Source organism: Martes martes (assembly GCF_963455335.1).
Source record: "Martes martes genome assembly, chromosome: 7".
NCBI classification, from domain to species: domain Eukaryota; kingdom Metazoa; phylum Chordata; class Mammalia; order Carnivora; family Mustelidae; genus Martes; species Martes martes.
In genome coordinates this window covers 133,353,339-133,370,029 of record NC_137894.1, presented here as the reverse complement: position 1 = coordinate 133,370,029, position 16,691 = coordinate 133,353,339, and the positions used below count along the sequence as shown (strand labels likewise).

General features: G+C 41.8%; 1 protein-coding gene across 3 annotated transcripts in view; it reads left to right on the top strand.

The window, feature by feature from the left end:
• Nucleotides 1-2,648: 2,648 nt before the first annotated feature.
• PCNX1 (pecanex 1) overlaps nt 2,649-16,691 on the top strand; it is a 151,603-nt gene continuing 137,560 nt past the window's right edge. For all 3 annotated transcript variants that reach the window (XM_080808812.1, XM_080808811.1, XM_080808813.1), the window contains exon 1: nt 2,649-2,881. In XM_080808812.1, the coding sequence (XP_080664938.1) occupies nt 2,729-2,881 (153 nt within the window). In that variant the 5' untranslated portion in view covers nt 2,649-2,728. The remainder of the gene's footprint in view (nt 2,882-16,691) is intronic.

Sequence of the window (16,691 nt, the reverse complement as noted above, 5' to 3'; positions counted from 1 at the left end):
GTGAAATTTGGTCTCAGTTCTAGGCATTAAGTTCCTTCTTTGCTTCTAAGTCTCCCTCTGTCTGTCAAATCTGGCCTTTGGATACTTGTCTTGCAGCCCTGAACCCAAGTCCTTGCCCTGCGTACTTGCCCAGCACATTATCTCAAGGACCTGGATTCTCTCATCAGTCCCTTATAGGGAGAGGAATCCAGACCTGGAAGAAAGCACTGAAGCTGGGGCTTTGCTATAAGCAGCACATTTTCTTAATGCTTGCCATGATTTCCCAATTTTTGTCTGCTGCTGGACTGCCCAAGGTTGTGTTCCAGCTGCCTACTGACTTACAACACTTGCATTCGCTGTGTTGAACCAGGCTCCTGCTGGCTGCCTTCCTGGCTACAGCCCATTCCACACCCTCCAGATACTGTCTTCTGGCTGCTTGCTCATGCCAGCTGGGTCTGCCTCCGATTCCATGATGTATCTAGGTCTGGTCTCCACTTCTTCCAATCTACCTCACCCTTATTACAGTTAATCCTTTTACATTAAACTAAAGCAGATATTTGCTGGTGTGGAAACTGAAGTGGTATTGGAATTTTATCCTTGTTTACATCTTTGTTTGTGTCGGAAGAGCTTGGGATCAATTCCAAAATCGGCTCAGGGAGCTTTCCTGTCTCTTCTGGGAGAAACAAATGAACACTTGACAATACCTTGTATTTAAGACCAAGGCTCAACGCCATTATTTTAATTGTAAAATTGCCTTATTTAAACTCGATCGTTCTTTCAGACATACTCATATAGTTTAAAGTATATTTTGGCCAGTGTTCATTCATGTCTCACAATGTGAAGGTGCTCGGAACTTGATGGCTTTGTGGTTATAAGGAAATAAAGTAATCAAGGCTGGGGGACAGTGTCCTACAATGGTAGTTTCAACCTTTCCGGCACACTGGAATCTTCTGAAGGGCTTGTTAAAACAGATTGCTGGGTCCCACACCCAGAGCTTCTCTGGAGTGGTGCCTGAGAATTTGCATCTCTGACAGAGTTCTCAGACGGTGTTGACACAATTGCTCCTGGGATTACACTTGGAGAATGACTGGTCATAACGTTTAAAAGGACCACAGATAACCGAAAGCTGCGGGGCAGTGTTGATCAGTTCCAAATTCTTGTCTGAACGGATAAGGTGGAGGGTGCTGAGAAATAAGCTTCTATAAGGTGGAGGGTGCTGAGAAATAAGCTTCTAATTCCAGTCGGTGCAGTTAGAATGACTGATAAGCTTTCAGAGGTCTTCTCAACCACAATTACGCAGGAGAACATGGGCAATCACTTACTTTGCACTTCCCCTTCCTCACCCATAAAATAATAGCCTCTACGCTGCCGCTACCTGAGCGTTCTGCAGGTCAAATGAAATGGGTAGGAAAATGTTTGAACTGTAGAGTGGGATGGCACCAGGAGGTATTACAATGGTTTTTCAATACTCTTCTTAAAACAGCACCAGTTTTTTGGCTTTCTTGCTTTTTCATTAATTATAGCAGTTTTAATACAGGAATATCGAATACATTTATTGCTATAATAAACTCAAACTTAGCGGGAAAAATTCATTCAATGAGATCAGACATGCCTTATAAACATTACAAAGAGCCAGGAATGATTCCCAGTGTACAGCAGTAAAAAAGAGAACTGCGAGACCCTATTGTGACTTGGGGTGGAGTCACAGTTAATCTTTCAACGCTGTTTAGATTGGTCCACTTATAAAAATGGCTACGTTAAACTATAAAATCACCGTATAAAGTGATAAATCTGTCTACTCCATCCTGTTCCATCGCTTGAAACTTCTATTAATTTATCTGCCTTTGGAAGTAGTAAATCCTTCCAACCTGGCGTGGCTATTTTTCTCACCCGAGGGCCTCCAGCTCGCGCCAAGGGCCAACACAGTTCTTGCTCACATTGGGCGCATTTGTGACTTTTCATTAGTCACCAGCTGTATAGAATTCTCCCGGGCCTTTAATAAGCATCGCAGATACTAGCCTCACTGTTCCCAGGTGTTCCATAAACATCATAAAACGTCGGCCAGGATGCTGACGAGGTTCTAGAGACCGGGTTTGGGAGAGTGAAGGCTCGCGTTGGGTACCGGTCAACGCACCTGGCAGGGTGGTTCTCCCCGCGCAGAAAGGGGTGTCCCAGAGCCCGCCCCCGGGGCCCCGTCCGCGTCCGCGCGCTCTTCTCCCGGGCGCCGGCAGGAGGCGCCCGCGGTGGCCGAGGCGCTGCGCGCACCCGCGGGGAGCCGGCCCGGGGGGCGGAGGGAGAGGAGAGGAGGGGCTGGAGGGGGCGCGGCTTGCTCCCGGTCCCTCCCGGGCGCCGGGCCTCCCTGTCCGCCGGGTCCGAGGCTGGTGGCCGGCGGGGGTCGCGGCGACGGCGGCGGCGGCGGCGGCGCTGGCGGGCCGCGGGCGCGGGGGCCTGGCTCTGGCTCCGGGTGTTAGGAGACAAGATGGCGGCGGCGCTGTGGAGGCTGGTCTCCTCCTCTTCTCCGCTCTCCTCCGCCCCGCCGCTCGCCGCCTCCTCGGTCTCCTCCTCCTCCTACTCGTTAGCTGCCTCCTCCTCCTCCTGCAGCAGCCCTAGCGACCGCCGGAGCGCCGGCCCGCTCTCCCGGAGCTCCGGAGGGGGATAGACGGGGCAGCTGCGGGCTCCGGCGACCGAGGCCGAGCTGGGGCCGGGGCGGGGACGGCGGCGGCGGCGGCGGCGGCGGCGCCGGGTGGGGATGGGGTCGCAGACGCTGCAGATCCTCCGGCAGGGGGTGTGGGCCGCGCTCAGCGGGGGCTGGTACTACGACCCGCACCAGGCCACCTTCGTGAACGCGCTGCACCTCTACCTGTGGCTCTTTCTGCTCGGCCTGCCCTTCACCCTCTACATGGTGAGTGTGGGGGCGGGGAGGAGGGTGGCCCCTTCCCGCTTCCCCTCGTCGGGGACCGGGAAGCGCTGGCGTTCCAGAGACCGGCGGGTGCTCGCACCTCCCGGGCTCCCGGCCGGGGTCGCGCCCTCTCCTCTCCCTGGCGCGCGCCCGCCGCCCCCTCGGGGCCCGCTGCCCCACTGGCTGTGGTGCTCCCCTCCCCCACCGAGTCCCCACTCTCCTCTTTAGGGTGTCCCCTATGGCGGTGATGACAGGAGGGACGAAGCAGCAGCAGCAGCAGCAGCCCCCACCTGGCTCCCCCGTGTGCCCCACCCTTTTACGGGGAAATAGTAGCCTTCTGGGCCCGGCCTTAGGGGGTCCTGAACCTGTAGCCCCTCCAGCCTGTCCCCCCGGGAGGAAAGCCCAATTAGGGCTCCCTGCCCTCCACGTTTTGTGGCAGGCGCTGAGCACTCCGCTCCTGAGGGACGCCGCATTCATCCTTGGCACGCGTGCTTATTTGCGCTCCGTTCCCCGGGCGCCCGGGCACCCCTTGGGCACTCCCTTCACCCGAGGCGGTTCGCTCTCCTCTCCACCTCGCCTCTAATCCGCGTGCGGGGGCCCTCGGAGCGGGAGGAGAACGCGCGCCGCTCTGTTGGGAACGTGATTGTGGGGCGGCCGGCTCTGACTCGAGAGTAGATGGTGGTGGAAAACCCGGCTCCTAACCTCCCTGCCTCTAAAAATCATTGTTTTTGCTTACCACTGGTTCTTTTCTGTTCAGCTCTGTGGTCACTGGCTGCTGTGTTTCCAGGCCAGCTTTGGGGGGTGGGGGGAGGGAGCGGGGGAGATACGGGGAATCTGGCTGGCATTTCAGATTTGTTTGGATTCGTTCAAGGCCGTTTACTGATAGGAAAAAGGAAGTACTGCCTGTTGCTGAATTCAGTGCGATCAGCTTCTCAGAATGATCTAGGTTGTTACGCTGTATTTTCGCTGGAAGTTGTACGCGCATTTTTTTTTTTTTTAACACATTAGGTTAGGGTGGGGCATTAGGGAAACTCGTGTGAAAGAGATGATACTTAAACTTCAGTTATTTATTTTTTTTTAAGGTTCAGTTAAGTTTTTAAAGTAACCGGAAGGCAGGACTGGGTGAAAACTTTTTATTTTAGAATTCCTTTTAGTATCTGTCTGTTAACTTTGTGGCTCTTCCTGGAGCTATATAGTACGGGTGCTGGATTAAAAGTCTGGGAGTACGCCTAAGAAGTGCTAAAGTGAGGATACCCAGTTCTTCCCTAAGTGAAGCTCCTTTTCACTGATTGGCAGGAAAAGTGCCAGCTTGGGGGAAGATGTGCGAAATTTCACATTCTCGGGCAGATTTTAGTTTTTCATTAAACTTGTTTTGAAGGGACTTATGCTGGAGGTAAAAAAAAAAAAAAGATTAAAAAATACTGATGACTGATGACTTATTTTTTTAGGGGACTTGTTCAGTCTTGTCCCATTCTGAAAATTTATCATGAAGTGTTATTATTTTCAATTAATTCTGGCTTAGGGGGTTCTGTTTGCACTGCTCTACCTTCCAGGAATATGACATCATTAAGGAACAGGTTAATTACTTCGGGTGTAAGAATCCTCAGGCTGTCACAGAGCTTTCATAGCAGATTTCTCTTCTGTCCAGGAGAATTGTAAATTTAAAACTGAAACCGGTACTTGAGATGTGAGGATTAGTCGCTGTGTTGCTGTGTGCTGTGTAATGTTTCCTTGTAAGCACGTGAACTGTGTTAGCGGCTAAGTCTTTGTGTAATTGGCAAACATTACTAAAAGAAATTAGAGCAAATAGAAAGCAATACATTGAGTTTACCCTTTCATTTTGGGAGTTTATTCAGTTAAATTTAATTCACAAGCATTTGAGTGTCTACTCTGTGCTGGGCAGTTTGCTAGATTCTGGGAAAATTGCTTCACTGACTTTATTGTCTTGTTAATGGCAAGTCTACTTTTCCTAATCTTTTAAAATATCTCCTTGGTTCATCTTTCTCTCTTTTCACATCCGGTTCATCAAATCTTGTGGGTTCTCTCTTCAAAATGTAACTCAAGCCCAGTTAATCATCGTCATCACTCACTTGGTTCAGGCTACCATTATGGCTCCCGTGGATTATTGCAGGGTTTTAATGAGGTTCACTGCTTTTATTCCTTATTCTCTCTTCTTGTTACAGAAATCTGAGTGATTCTTTAAAACGTGAATCAGATCATGGCACTCTTCTGCTCTCAGAGCCTGCCCTCCTATATGTCTCTATTATGCCCCACCCCTTTGCCTTCTTAGAATTTTCCCCACATAATAATTAATGTTCTGCCTCAGGGCTTTTGCGCTTGCCTCCCCCCAACCCCCCATGACTCCTACCCTCCAGAAATCTGTGTGACTTGCTCCACTTACTCAGAATTCAGTTATATGTGAAGCTCTCCCTGATAACCCTGTGTAACATAGCAACCTTCCAGCTCCTACAGTATTTTCTAGCCCTCCTTCCCTCCTTTTTTTTAAATATCCCTTATCACTAATTGATATATATTAGTATCTCCTATCTCATTGGAGTATTAGCTTTGAGGAGGGCAGAGACTTTACTTTGTTCACTGCTGTGTTGTCAGGACCTAGATCAGTGCCAGGCACATAGTAACCACGCAGATATTGAATGATCAGAAGTGTACGAGACACAGCTGCCTTCCAGGAATTTGAAGTCTATCTAGCTTGGGGGTAAGGAACAATTTACAAGCATTAAAACTGTTGTGAAAAGGTAAGTACAGAGTGACCTTGAGTTTGTAGTCCTGATTGATTCTAGTCAGGGGCAGTCAGCAAAGACGATTTGTCAACATTTTCATTTATTTTATTTATTCATCTGAGATTTTATTTATTCATCAGAGAGAGAGAATGAGAGAGAGAGAGTACGCGTGTGAGGCAGGGGGAGGGACAGACTGAGAAGCAGACTTCCTCCTGAGCAGGGAGCTGGACATGGGGCTTGATCCCAGGACCCGGTTCATGACCTGAGCCCAAGGCAGAGGCTTAACCGACTAAGCCACCCAGGTATCCCGATTTGTCAACATTTTCAGAAACATTACTAGTTCTGCTGTATTAAGGCAGATGGTTGAAAGTATACACTTGAAGCAAAATCCAGCATTCTATGTAAAAATAAAATCTGACAGTTATAGATTATTATTTGTATGTTCTTCCAATAATAACTATCAAGGATAGTGCCTATAAGGTGAATAGGTTCTTTATCCCAAACTCTGTGTTCTCATTTTACTGATGAGGACACCTGAGGTCAGCCCCAGATGACTTGTTTTGTGACCTCAGGCAGATAAGGAGTTGGGATTTATAAGGGCTTTTGTAGCCATTGTATAGCTTTGTATATTGTATTTGTACATTTGGCCATACTGTCTAGGTAGTTTTTGTTTTTTCTTTTTAAATTTTTAATTTTTTATTTTTAAAGACTTTTATTTGAGAGAGAGAGAAAGTGCGAGCATGTGCATGAGAGAGCTCAAACCCCGGGGGCTCGGGTAGGGCAGCGGGCTCAGGTAAGGCAGCGCAGAGGGAAAGGGAGAAGCAGGCCTCCTGCTGAGCAGGGAACCCTACTTGGGGCACAATCCCAGGAGCCCAGGACCTGAGCCAAAGGGAGACACCCAACCAACTGAGCCACCCAGGTACCCTTGTTTGTTTTTTTAAATTAAAGACCCAAAGTCTATGAAGACGTAGTATGTTAAATTAGGTAGAGTCTCAGGGCTTTTTTTTTTTTTTTAATTAATTAATTTATTTAAATAAACATATAATGTATTTTTATCCCCAGGGGTACAGGTCTGTGAATCGCCAGGTTTACACATTCACAGCACTCATCATAGCACATACCCTCCCCAATGTCCATATCCCCACCACCCTCTCCCGTCCCCCCCTCCCCCCCAGCAACCCTCAGTCTGTTTTTTGAGATTGAGTCTTTTATGGTTTGTCTCCCTCCCAATCCCATCTTCTTTCATTTTTTCTTTTCCTACCTCCCCCCTCAGGGCTTTTTGTATAGAAGTAAAACACTTTTGCTATTAATAGGTTTTTTGGATACTTTGAAAGGTAGAATTTATAGTTTCTGCATTTATAAATCATTTAAGTAGTGAAAATGGAGAAGTAATTTTTCCTTCTTACTTTCACTGTCCCTTCTGTTTCTCTTAAGGCACTCACCCCATTTTCTCTTGCTATACAGTTGGCCCTTAAACAACATGAGGGTTAAGGGCACCAACCCCCACTCAGTTGAAAATCCACGTGTAACTTTTGACTTCCCGCACCCCCTAAAACTTGGCTACTAATAGCCTACCGTTGACCTTAAGTCTTACTCGTCAAGTAAGTCAAGTAACATATTTTGTATGTTATATGTATTATATGCTGTGTTATAATAATAAGGTGTTATATAGATATATATATATGTAAGGTATAATTAATAAGGTAAGCTAGAGAAAAGAGTGTTAAAATCATAAGAGAAAATACATTTGTAGTACTGTGTTGTATTTATCTGCTTGTTAGTGGACCCATGTACTTCAAGCAGGTGTTGTTCAAGGGTCAACTGTAATCATTTTTGCACATGACATGTGACAGATGGTGAGCTTTGTAGTCATGAACTTTGTGGCTTTTTTGTGTTGTGGAAAGCAGATTGTAATTGGTGTTATCTTGAATTGTGAATTTTGTCTCTTGTTGATTGTAAGTCCTTTGGGTATGATTCTCGACCTTTCTGAACCTTGATTGACTCATTGTGAGGTATTTCATGTGTATTTTGTAAGCAAATATTTCTGAAATAAAAAATTGTTCACCTTCAGAGTGGCCTTTAGTAAATGCCATTTGAAAGAATGGCCAATTAGAACAGTGTTACCTCTATAATGATGTAAGACTGGAGGACATTAGATAACTCTTGATTTATTGGTCAAACCATTATATTATTGCTTATTGTTTTCTTCTCCAAAGAGCTATATCCTTAGGTGATGAACTATATAACATTAAAATCTGTTTACATAAGTGGTTCTTAGACTCCATTTGATGTCAGAATCGCTTGAACATGTTAAAGAGCTCATGCGCGTGGTCATTCTGATGCAGAGTATCTGGAGGGTGGCCCGTTTGTATTTTATAGACATCCAGGTCAGTTTAAAGAACCTGATTGATGCGCCCCTAAGTTCCATCCTCTGACCTAAATCCAGCTGTCTACTCATCATATCCTCTTGGCTGTCCTGCGGGCATCTCAGAGATACCATGTCTAAATTGGTCTTGATTCCCTGCTAACCCTTCTGACACCACCACGACCAAACTTGTTCTCTTCATCTGTCACCTTAGTTAATGGCACCATCATGTATGTAGTTGCTCATACTGTCTCCCTCCCCCTTGCGTTATGAGCAAATCTTAACCAGTTCTACTGTCAGAGTATCTCAGATCTTCCCTTCCACTTCCAAGTTCACACTGTTCCTCTTTTTCTTTTGTCTGTACCACGACTTTAGCTTCTATTCTTGCCCTTTACAACTCTTTCTCCACAAAGTAGATCTCCATCTAGTCATGTCATTCTCCCTTTTAATACCCTTCAATGATTTTCTTTTACCTTGAGAATAAAATCCAACATTCTTACTAAAGCCTCGATGACACTGATTCTACCGTTGTCTGCAGTTTGTCCCGTAGTTACATCACTGGACTTTTGGTTACTTCAACCTACAGGGCCCATCTTCCTTCAGGGCCTTTGCCCGTGCTGTCACTTCTGAGGGGATACTCTTCCCTCTGCTCTTTGCAGAGCTGGCTGCTGCTTGGTCGTTAGGGCTGGGCTTCGATATCATCTCCTCAGAGAGGTCAGACCTAATAACCATAAGCAAGTTCTCTCTCTTTTTTCCATCATTCCACCCTGTAACTTGCTTTCATGGTTTTAACCATAAACACGTACTTATATCTTTGTTTACTCATTTGCTGTCTCTAATACCTCTCCCCCACCAATGCCTTGTACATTCTGTGAAGCTTGGCATCATGTGATCTAGCGGGCATTGTGTATCCAGTGTCTGTCCTCATGCTTGGCTGCTAGAAGCTTTGACTAAATATTTGTTAAAGGAATGAACCTTCTTTAGACTTATTAACATAACTGATAGAGAATATTTGGGGATGGGGAATTATTGTGGTAGGCCATATCATATGGTGGAGTTACATCTCATCTGGGGGTTGCGTTCAGTATCAGTGTGCATGACAAAAATCACAGAATTATTGAAAAATCAAATAATAACTCTTGAAAAGCCCTTAAATCACTCAGAGTGTAGCATATATAGATTTTTTTGTATATGCAACTTCATAAACATATATACACACATACATATAGTAATATATACTATATAAATCTCTAGAGAGATTATATTCAAAAACTAAATTATCCATATCAAATTTATGAAGATTTCAATTCTTTTCTTCCAGGTTATTTTATTGTATTTTCTGTAGCTGATGTTTATCATCTACAGAATGATAAACCCTTTATTGGGAAGGATTTTTCTGAGGCCCTCATGTCATTTTCTTTTGCAAAGATTTAAAAATATTTTAAATATGTAAACAAGATTTTGTTATGATGACTATAGGACTAAAACAGCTTATGTTTCCTAAAAAGTTTTAGGTAAGTTATTGTATTATAAGTTAACAATTTAAATGTGATTATTTATTAGTATCTTCCATGTCCTTTAGGAGAAAATTTGATGAATAGTTGGTGGTCTGTTTTGACCTATATCCTGTGCCTTTTCATACCTAACATACAGTTAGTATTAAGGTATATGTAATTGTTTCCATAACTGGCTGTGACATTTTAAAAAAGATTTTATTATTTATTTGACAGAGAGAGAGAGAGATCTCAAGTAGGCAGAGAGGCAGGCAGAGAGAGAGGGGGAAGCAGCCTCCCCACTGAGAAGAGAGCCCAATGAGGGGCTTGATCCCAGGACCCTGAGATCATGACCTAAGCTGAAGGCAGAGGCTTTAACCCACTGAGCCAACCAGGCACCCCTGGCTATGACATTTTTATAACTCTTGTCTCTTTATTATGTCACCTATAATAAATTAAGGATACATTGCACAAAGAGAGTTTACAAATGAAGTGCCCAAGAAAGCAGCCATATTTGTCAACTTGTAGAAATGCTTGTGAATTTACAAAAATGGCTATTGATTGCTCAAATCTTTTAGTGTCTTGTGTCTTCTACCATTTGAGAAATTACTCCCAGTTGTTAAATCATTTGGTAATTGAAGAACTAGGAATGTTTCTGTTCATTTTCCCGCCTTCAGATACATATATTTAACCACATAGTTTGCTGAAAGTTAAATTTTTCCAGTATTTTACTGAAAGTTATATTTTTCCAGTATTTTATTTTATCTTATTCATTTTTAAAAAAGATTTTATTTATTTATTTGGCAGAGGGAGAGAGATCACAAGTAGGCAGAGAGGCAGGCAGAGAGAGAGGGGGAAGTAGGCTGCCTGCTGAGCAGAGAGCCTGATGCCGGGCTTCATCCCAGGAACCTGAGATCATGACGTGAGCCGAAGGCAGAGGCCCAACACACTGAGCCACCCAGGCACCCCTCCAGTATTTTATTATGAGAATTTCAGACATAGAGAAGAGTTGAGAGAATTTTACCCAGCACCTGGCTCCTATCTTTTTTAAAATTACGTGTTGTGTGTCTTTGTATCTCTCTATCTATTAAGACCTATTTTAAAAGAGGGATGCTTGTGAAGTAAGTTGTAGACACCATTATAGATCACTCTAAACGTTTCAGCATGCATATCATTAGCTAGAGTTCTAATAGGCACAAATCCTAGTAAACCATTGGATGAGTTTTGAATTTTGATAAATGCATGCACCTGTGTAGTACGACTTCATGTTGTTGAACATTAATGTCAGCCCAGAAACTTCCTGCTTGCCTTTCCCAGTCAACTCTCTCACCCCTATTCTGAATTTTTTCCCCATTGTAGATCAGTTTATCCTATTCTAGAACTTCATTTAAATGGAGTCATGTAGCATTACCTTTGTGTAAGCCTTTTTCATTCAGCATAATGTTTTTGAGATTTATTTAGGTCATATGTATTAGTAACTTGTTCTTTTTTTACTGATGAGCAGTGTTCCTTTGTATGAACGTATTAGAGTTTATTCATCTTTATCTAGTCTCCTGTAGAGAAGACCTTATTTCACTTTTTGGCTTTATGTAAAAAGTGTCACCCCAACATGAAGGTAGGTTTTATGAGGATTCAAAAGAAACTGGAAAATTTTATTAATTATTAAAAACATTTTCTCTCCCCAAATAACATGTTTTAATTTAAAATGAATTAATGATAATTGTATACTTTATCCTCTCATTTCAATTTTTGTGCTCCTTAATACTGTACTTCTCTTTGCTTAGTATTTAGATTTTTCTGTCAGTGTAATAGAATCTGTTCAATTGTATATGTATGTGTGTGTGTGTATTATATATTACATATATGTATTTGTGGGGTTTTTTGCTAACTCCGAAATTTTAGGTAAGTAAAAAGAAAATAAACCCACTTGTAATCCCATTCACCCAGTTTGTTGAACATTTTAGTAACCAGAGTGTATTTGGAGCTTATAAATATGTATTACACTTCTTTCTTACAAAAATGGGTTTGTAAAATTTGTACTGTTTTGAAGCCTTCTATTTTTTTCTTGACTATAAATTGTAAATGTTTCCACGTGGGGAAAAAAGTAACAGTTTTAATAGCTCTGTAGTAGGTCATAGTATAGAAGTATTATAGTGTATGGAATCGTTTTCCGTTATTATAGAGGTTGTAATTTTTAGCTGTTGAGAAAACACTAGGGTGAATATTCTTGCAGTTAAATCTTTTTGTTAGTTTTTTGTATAAATTCGTAGAAGTAGACTTGTTGAATTAAGGAATATGTATATTTGTGTTTGATAACCGTGCAGTTTACAATGAGTGAATCTTTCTTTATATTGAGAGAGAACATGAGTGAGGGAATGCTGAATAATAATGCAAGGCTCCTGAGAAGGCAGGAGAGATTTGTGGTTGGAGAGCGCAGGTCCTAAGGGATCGTCCTCGGAGAGGAGGAATGCGGTGGAAGAAGGGATGAACAGTTAGTGGTGAAAGTTGAGGGAGGTTTTTAAAATTTTGATGGTCTCCTTGAAATACAGTGTTTTCTGTTGAGAGTGAGAGGGAACGTGAGAGGATATTCAAGGTTTGAGGAGGATTTCCAGAAGGCGAAATGCTATCCTAATTTTTGGAGAATGGGGAAGTGAAGTGACCAGCAAGGGATGGTAGGATTGCCGGGCACTTTTGAGGATACTTTTGAAGAGCATGAGTTCAGATTGTTGAAGAGGAATGTTCAGGAGAGAAATTTGGGGTAAAATTTACTTACAAGTTACCACCTCTGTATAGTTGTCACCTACAGGGGATAACTCCAGGGCACAAGTAGATAAGATCTGGGGAGAAAGTGTAATTCATTAAAAAGAAAAGGAGTCAGACAGAACTCCAAGGCCTTAAGAATGAGCGGCTAAAAATCAGCAAAGAAGACAAGAAAGGCAAGAGGAAAATGAAGAGAGGGACCTGTTAACAGAAGTCAAGGAAAGAGAGTATTTTGAAAAGAAGAAAACGGTAAAAACAAAACGAAATCAACTTGCCCTCTCAAAAGGCTGTCCTAATTTAAATTTTCATTGGCAGTGTTGAGAGTGGGCGCCTGGGTGGCTCAGTCAGTTGAACATCTGCCTTTGGCTCAGGTCATGATCCCAGGGTACTGAGATGGAGTCCTGCATTGGGCTCCCTGCTCAGCAGGGTGTCTGCTTCTCCCTCTGCCCTTCCTCCTCTCTCCCACTTGTTCTCTCTTTCCCTCTCTCAAATAAATAAAATCTTCCAAAAAAAATCCAAAAACCAATGTTGAGAGTACTTCCCACCTCCACTCAACACTTTCCCAAACAGGGTGCTATTATTGTAAATTTCTTATTCAGTGGAATGTTAAATAAAGTCATTTCAGTAATATTCTGTTTTTGACAATAGAGTTTCTCTTGAAATACTTTTTAATTCACACTCAGTACAAATAAAGGATTTTATGGCACTGACGTGTATCACGTAACATCTTTGTTCTTTTTCCCATGTTTTGTAGTCGGATAATTTTCACAGCAGGCAACTGATAAAAAAGCAAAATGTTTCTTTAAGAAGAGGTTGATTGTTTCTTCCTGTTACCTAATTTGAGGTAAATCAAATGGTTTCCCTGTGTTTCTGCATAGCTGGGGAGGGCGGAGAGTTAACTCTGTAGGTGGGCTAGGACACTTGAGATATCCAGGAAAAGTAACACAAGAATGGCATTGACTAATGGTATGGAAAAGGGCAGATTGCAACACATACTTTTCTACTGTTGTCATCTATCTTTAATATATAGGCACACTTCACCAAATTACAGTAAAATGAGTAGCTACTGATTCTGATTGCTCTGCTTATTTCCTGAAAAAGTTGGTTAAATGCTTTCTTTGGTAGAATTGTAAAATAGTTCAGAATTTCCTTCTCTTCTTTTATCATTAGAACCCAAGGGGTTGTATCTTTTTAAACTTGCACTGCTGGTGCTAGTCTCTGTTGCTTTGTGTTATGATAAGAAAGAAAAAACCTAGGGAAAGGCAAGCCATTTCCTTTTGAGGTTTTTAGGGGGAAAAAAAAAGTCCTATTCTGTAGAGCTTTGTGCAGACCAAATAGAACCCTGAGTGCCAACTGTGCTGAGAATAGGCAGGAAGCTTAGTCACAGATTTGAGAAGCTTGAATTATGTATCTGGGTGGTTTCCTTTTCCTGCCCTTCCTTACTCCCTGAGTGTTGTCTAGACATAAACTAAACAGATTCAACCACTGAAGTTATCTTTAAAACTTTATATTTTGAAATAACTTTAGATTTACAAAAAAGTTACAAAAATATTATAGAGAGTTTTTGTATACCCTTTCCCCAGCTTTCTCTGATATTAATATCTTACATAACCATGGTGCATTTACTAAAATGAAGAAATTAACACTGGTACTGTACTGTTAACAAACTATAGACTTCATGTGGATTTCACTAGTTTTCCCACTAATGTCCCCTTTCTGTTTTAGGATCCAGTCCAGGATACTAAATTGAATTTAGTATCCTCATTGTTAATACGGTTTTCTTACTGCTTTCCTTTACCATGTTGGGATTCTATTTTTTAAGGAATCTTATGATTTATAACTACTTATCAAATTGTATATTATAAGAAAAATTAATGAAAGGTTTTATGTCTGGGACCAGTACACTTGAGATGGACACGAGCAGTGTATTCCGAAATGATTTTTGAGTCATGCATTGACCATTAACCTATGTTATACTGTTTTAAAGTTGAGATAGTTCACAGACGAAAAATTGTATCAAATGACGTAATCCTAAAGATGACAATGGCTTTATACATCATTCATGCAAAATGGACAGCAGTGTCTTAGCTTCCTGTATACTGCTGTTCTTCCTAATTTATAAATTAGAGGCTGTGAAACAAATACACAACCATATTACAGTGTAGAATATGATTAATTCCTTATGTGTCATACAGTGTTCAGGAATTGGAAGGAGGATGCAGGTATTTCCTAAAAGGCTTTATGCAAAGGATAATTCTACGTTGAAAACATTTATTGTACGCTGGGCACTGTGGCAGGCCTTGCGGGAGGGCCTTTATGAGGTTTGTTATGTGAGCTGGAGCAGTGGTTCCCATATCTTCCCACCAGGGAAATGAATCTTTGTTCTGAAGGAAAGATTGTTTATTAGAAGAGAATATGGTCTGAGGTGTGGTGATTTGCTCTGCTATGAAGAATTTTTTTGTAATATATCCAACATACTGAGTCTTCCTCAGTGAATTATTTTTTAAACTTCACACAATAGCATTTATGCCCATAATATTACTGCTTCTGAATATTACTGCTTCTGAATAAGTTATCTGGAATGGTTAAAGGAAAAGATATAAAAACAAATAGTTAGAAAGAACCCAAATATACCAGTTAGCGTTTGCAGTATCTTATTGATGCCACAGCATATGCCACAGATTAACCATTGCACATCATTTCCACAAGCATCACAGGCCCTTAAGACAGAAACCAAGTGAACTTTGCAAGGGAATAAAGCGGGCTTTGGGGGCACTTCAGTAAGAAAATTCTCAATTTAAAGTTTGTTTTTTTTTTTTTTTAAGTGAGAATAAATTTACTTGATCTAATAAAATTATACTGTATTATCAAAATACCTTTTTTTCAGTCCTTTATGCCACAGGAATATTAAAATATGCAGTATGTGCTATTGAAGAGTAAGCTGAGTAATTTTTAAAAAATTTCTTAACATGAATTTTCATATACACAAGAAGGTTGAAAGAATAACACATGTTCATCCATATCTCTATTTAGATTCAGCACTTATGAACCTTTTAAAAAATCATATTTATTGGGCACCTGGGTGGCTCATGTGGGTAAGAGGCTGACTCTTGATTTTGGCTCAGGTAACAATCTCGGAGTCATGAGACTGAGCTCCGCCGCAGGCTCTCTGCTCAGTGGTCAGCACAGAGCCCACTTGTCCCTCTCCCCCTCCATCCCTCACCCTGCTAGCGCACACGCGTGCTCTCTCTCAAATAAATAAATAAAAATCTTAAATCATATTTGCTTCAACCGTATAGTGATGTATGATGGATATCTGTACATATATCTGTATACACACTCTTACACATGTGTACATCTGATGCATCATGACTCTTTACCACTAAATGCTTCAGGTTTCATCTTTGTATTCCTAACACTTCTACCATATTGAAGATAATTAATAGTTCTCTTATACCTAACATCTAGTTTATATTCAGACTTCCCCAGTTATCCTGAAAATGTCATTTATAGCTAGTTTTTCCAAACCAGGGATCTAGTTGGTGTTTAATCATTTCTTTTTTTTTTTTTTTTTTTTTTTTTAAATTTTTATTTATTTGTCAGAGAGAGAGTGGGAGAGAGAGTGAGCGAGCAGAGGCAGAGGGAGAAGCAGGCTCCCTGCCACGCAAGGAGCCCGACGTGGGACTCGATCCCAGGACACTGGGACCATGACCTGAGCCGAAGGCAGCCGCCCAACCAACTGAGCCACCCAGGCGTCCCTCATTTCTTCCCTATTCAGCTGACTTTTTAAAAACTCAAGGCTAATTATCTTTTTTTTTTTTTTTAAGATTTTATTTTCTTGAGAGAGAGAGAACATAAGTGAGGGATAGGGCAGAGGGGGAAGGAGATTCCCTGCTGAGCAGGGAGCCTGATGAGGGGCTTGATCCCAGGACCCCTGGGATCACAACCTGAACGGAAGGCAGATACCTAACCCACTGAGCCACCCAGGCACCTGAAGGCCAATTATCTTATAGAATGTTCTACATTATGGATTTGTCTAATTGTGATGTCATTTTTTTCCTCTCTATTCTCGGTTGTTCCTGCAAACTTAACCTTTATTTTATTGTCCAAAGTTATAGTTTCTAGAACTTACATATTTTAGCATGATATTCAACGTGATGTGTTGTATTTCAAATTTCCCTTTCATTGTTGCTTTGCCTTTATTTCAGTAATCTTACATACGTACTGACAGATTTTACTGGCATCATTTTTGTTCCTATTTCATATTATGCAGGTCACTGTTACTCAGGCTTTCCTTATGTGTCTATTTTGGCTTTCTTATTGAAAGTGTATTGGTATATAAATAAGGAAAGTCAAAGTAATTGTAATATCACAGAATGCACCACATAGCACTTCCCACTATTTTAGGCATTGGCATGTGGCTTTCAGCTAATTATAACTTTATAGTTTTTTGC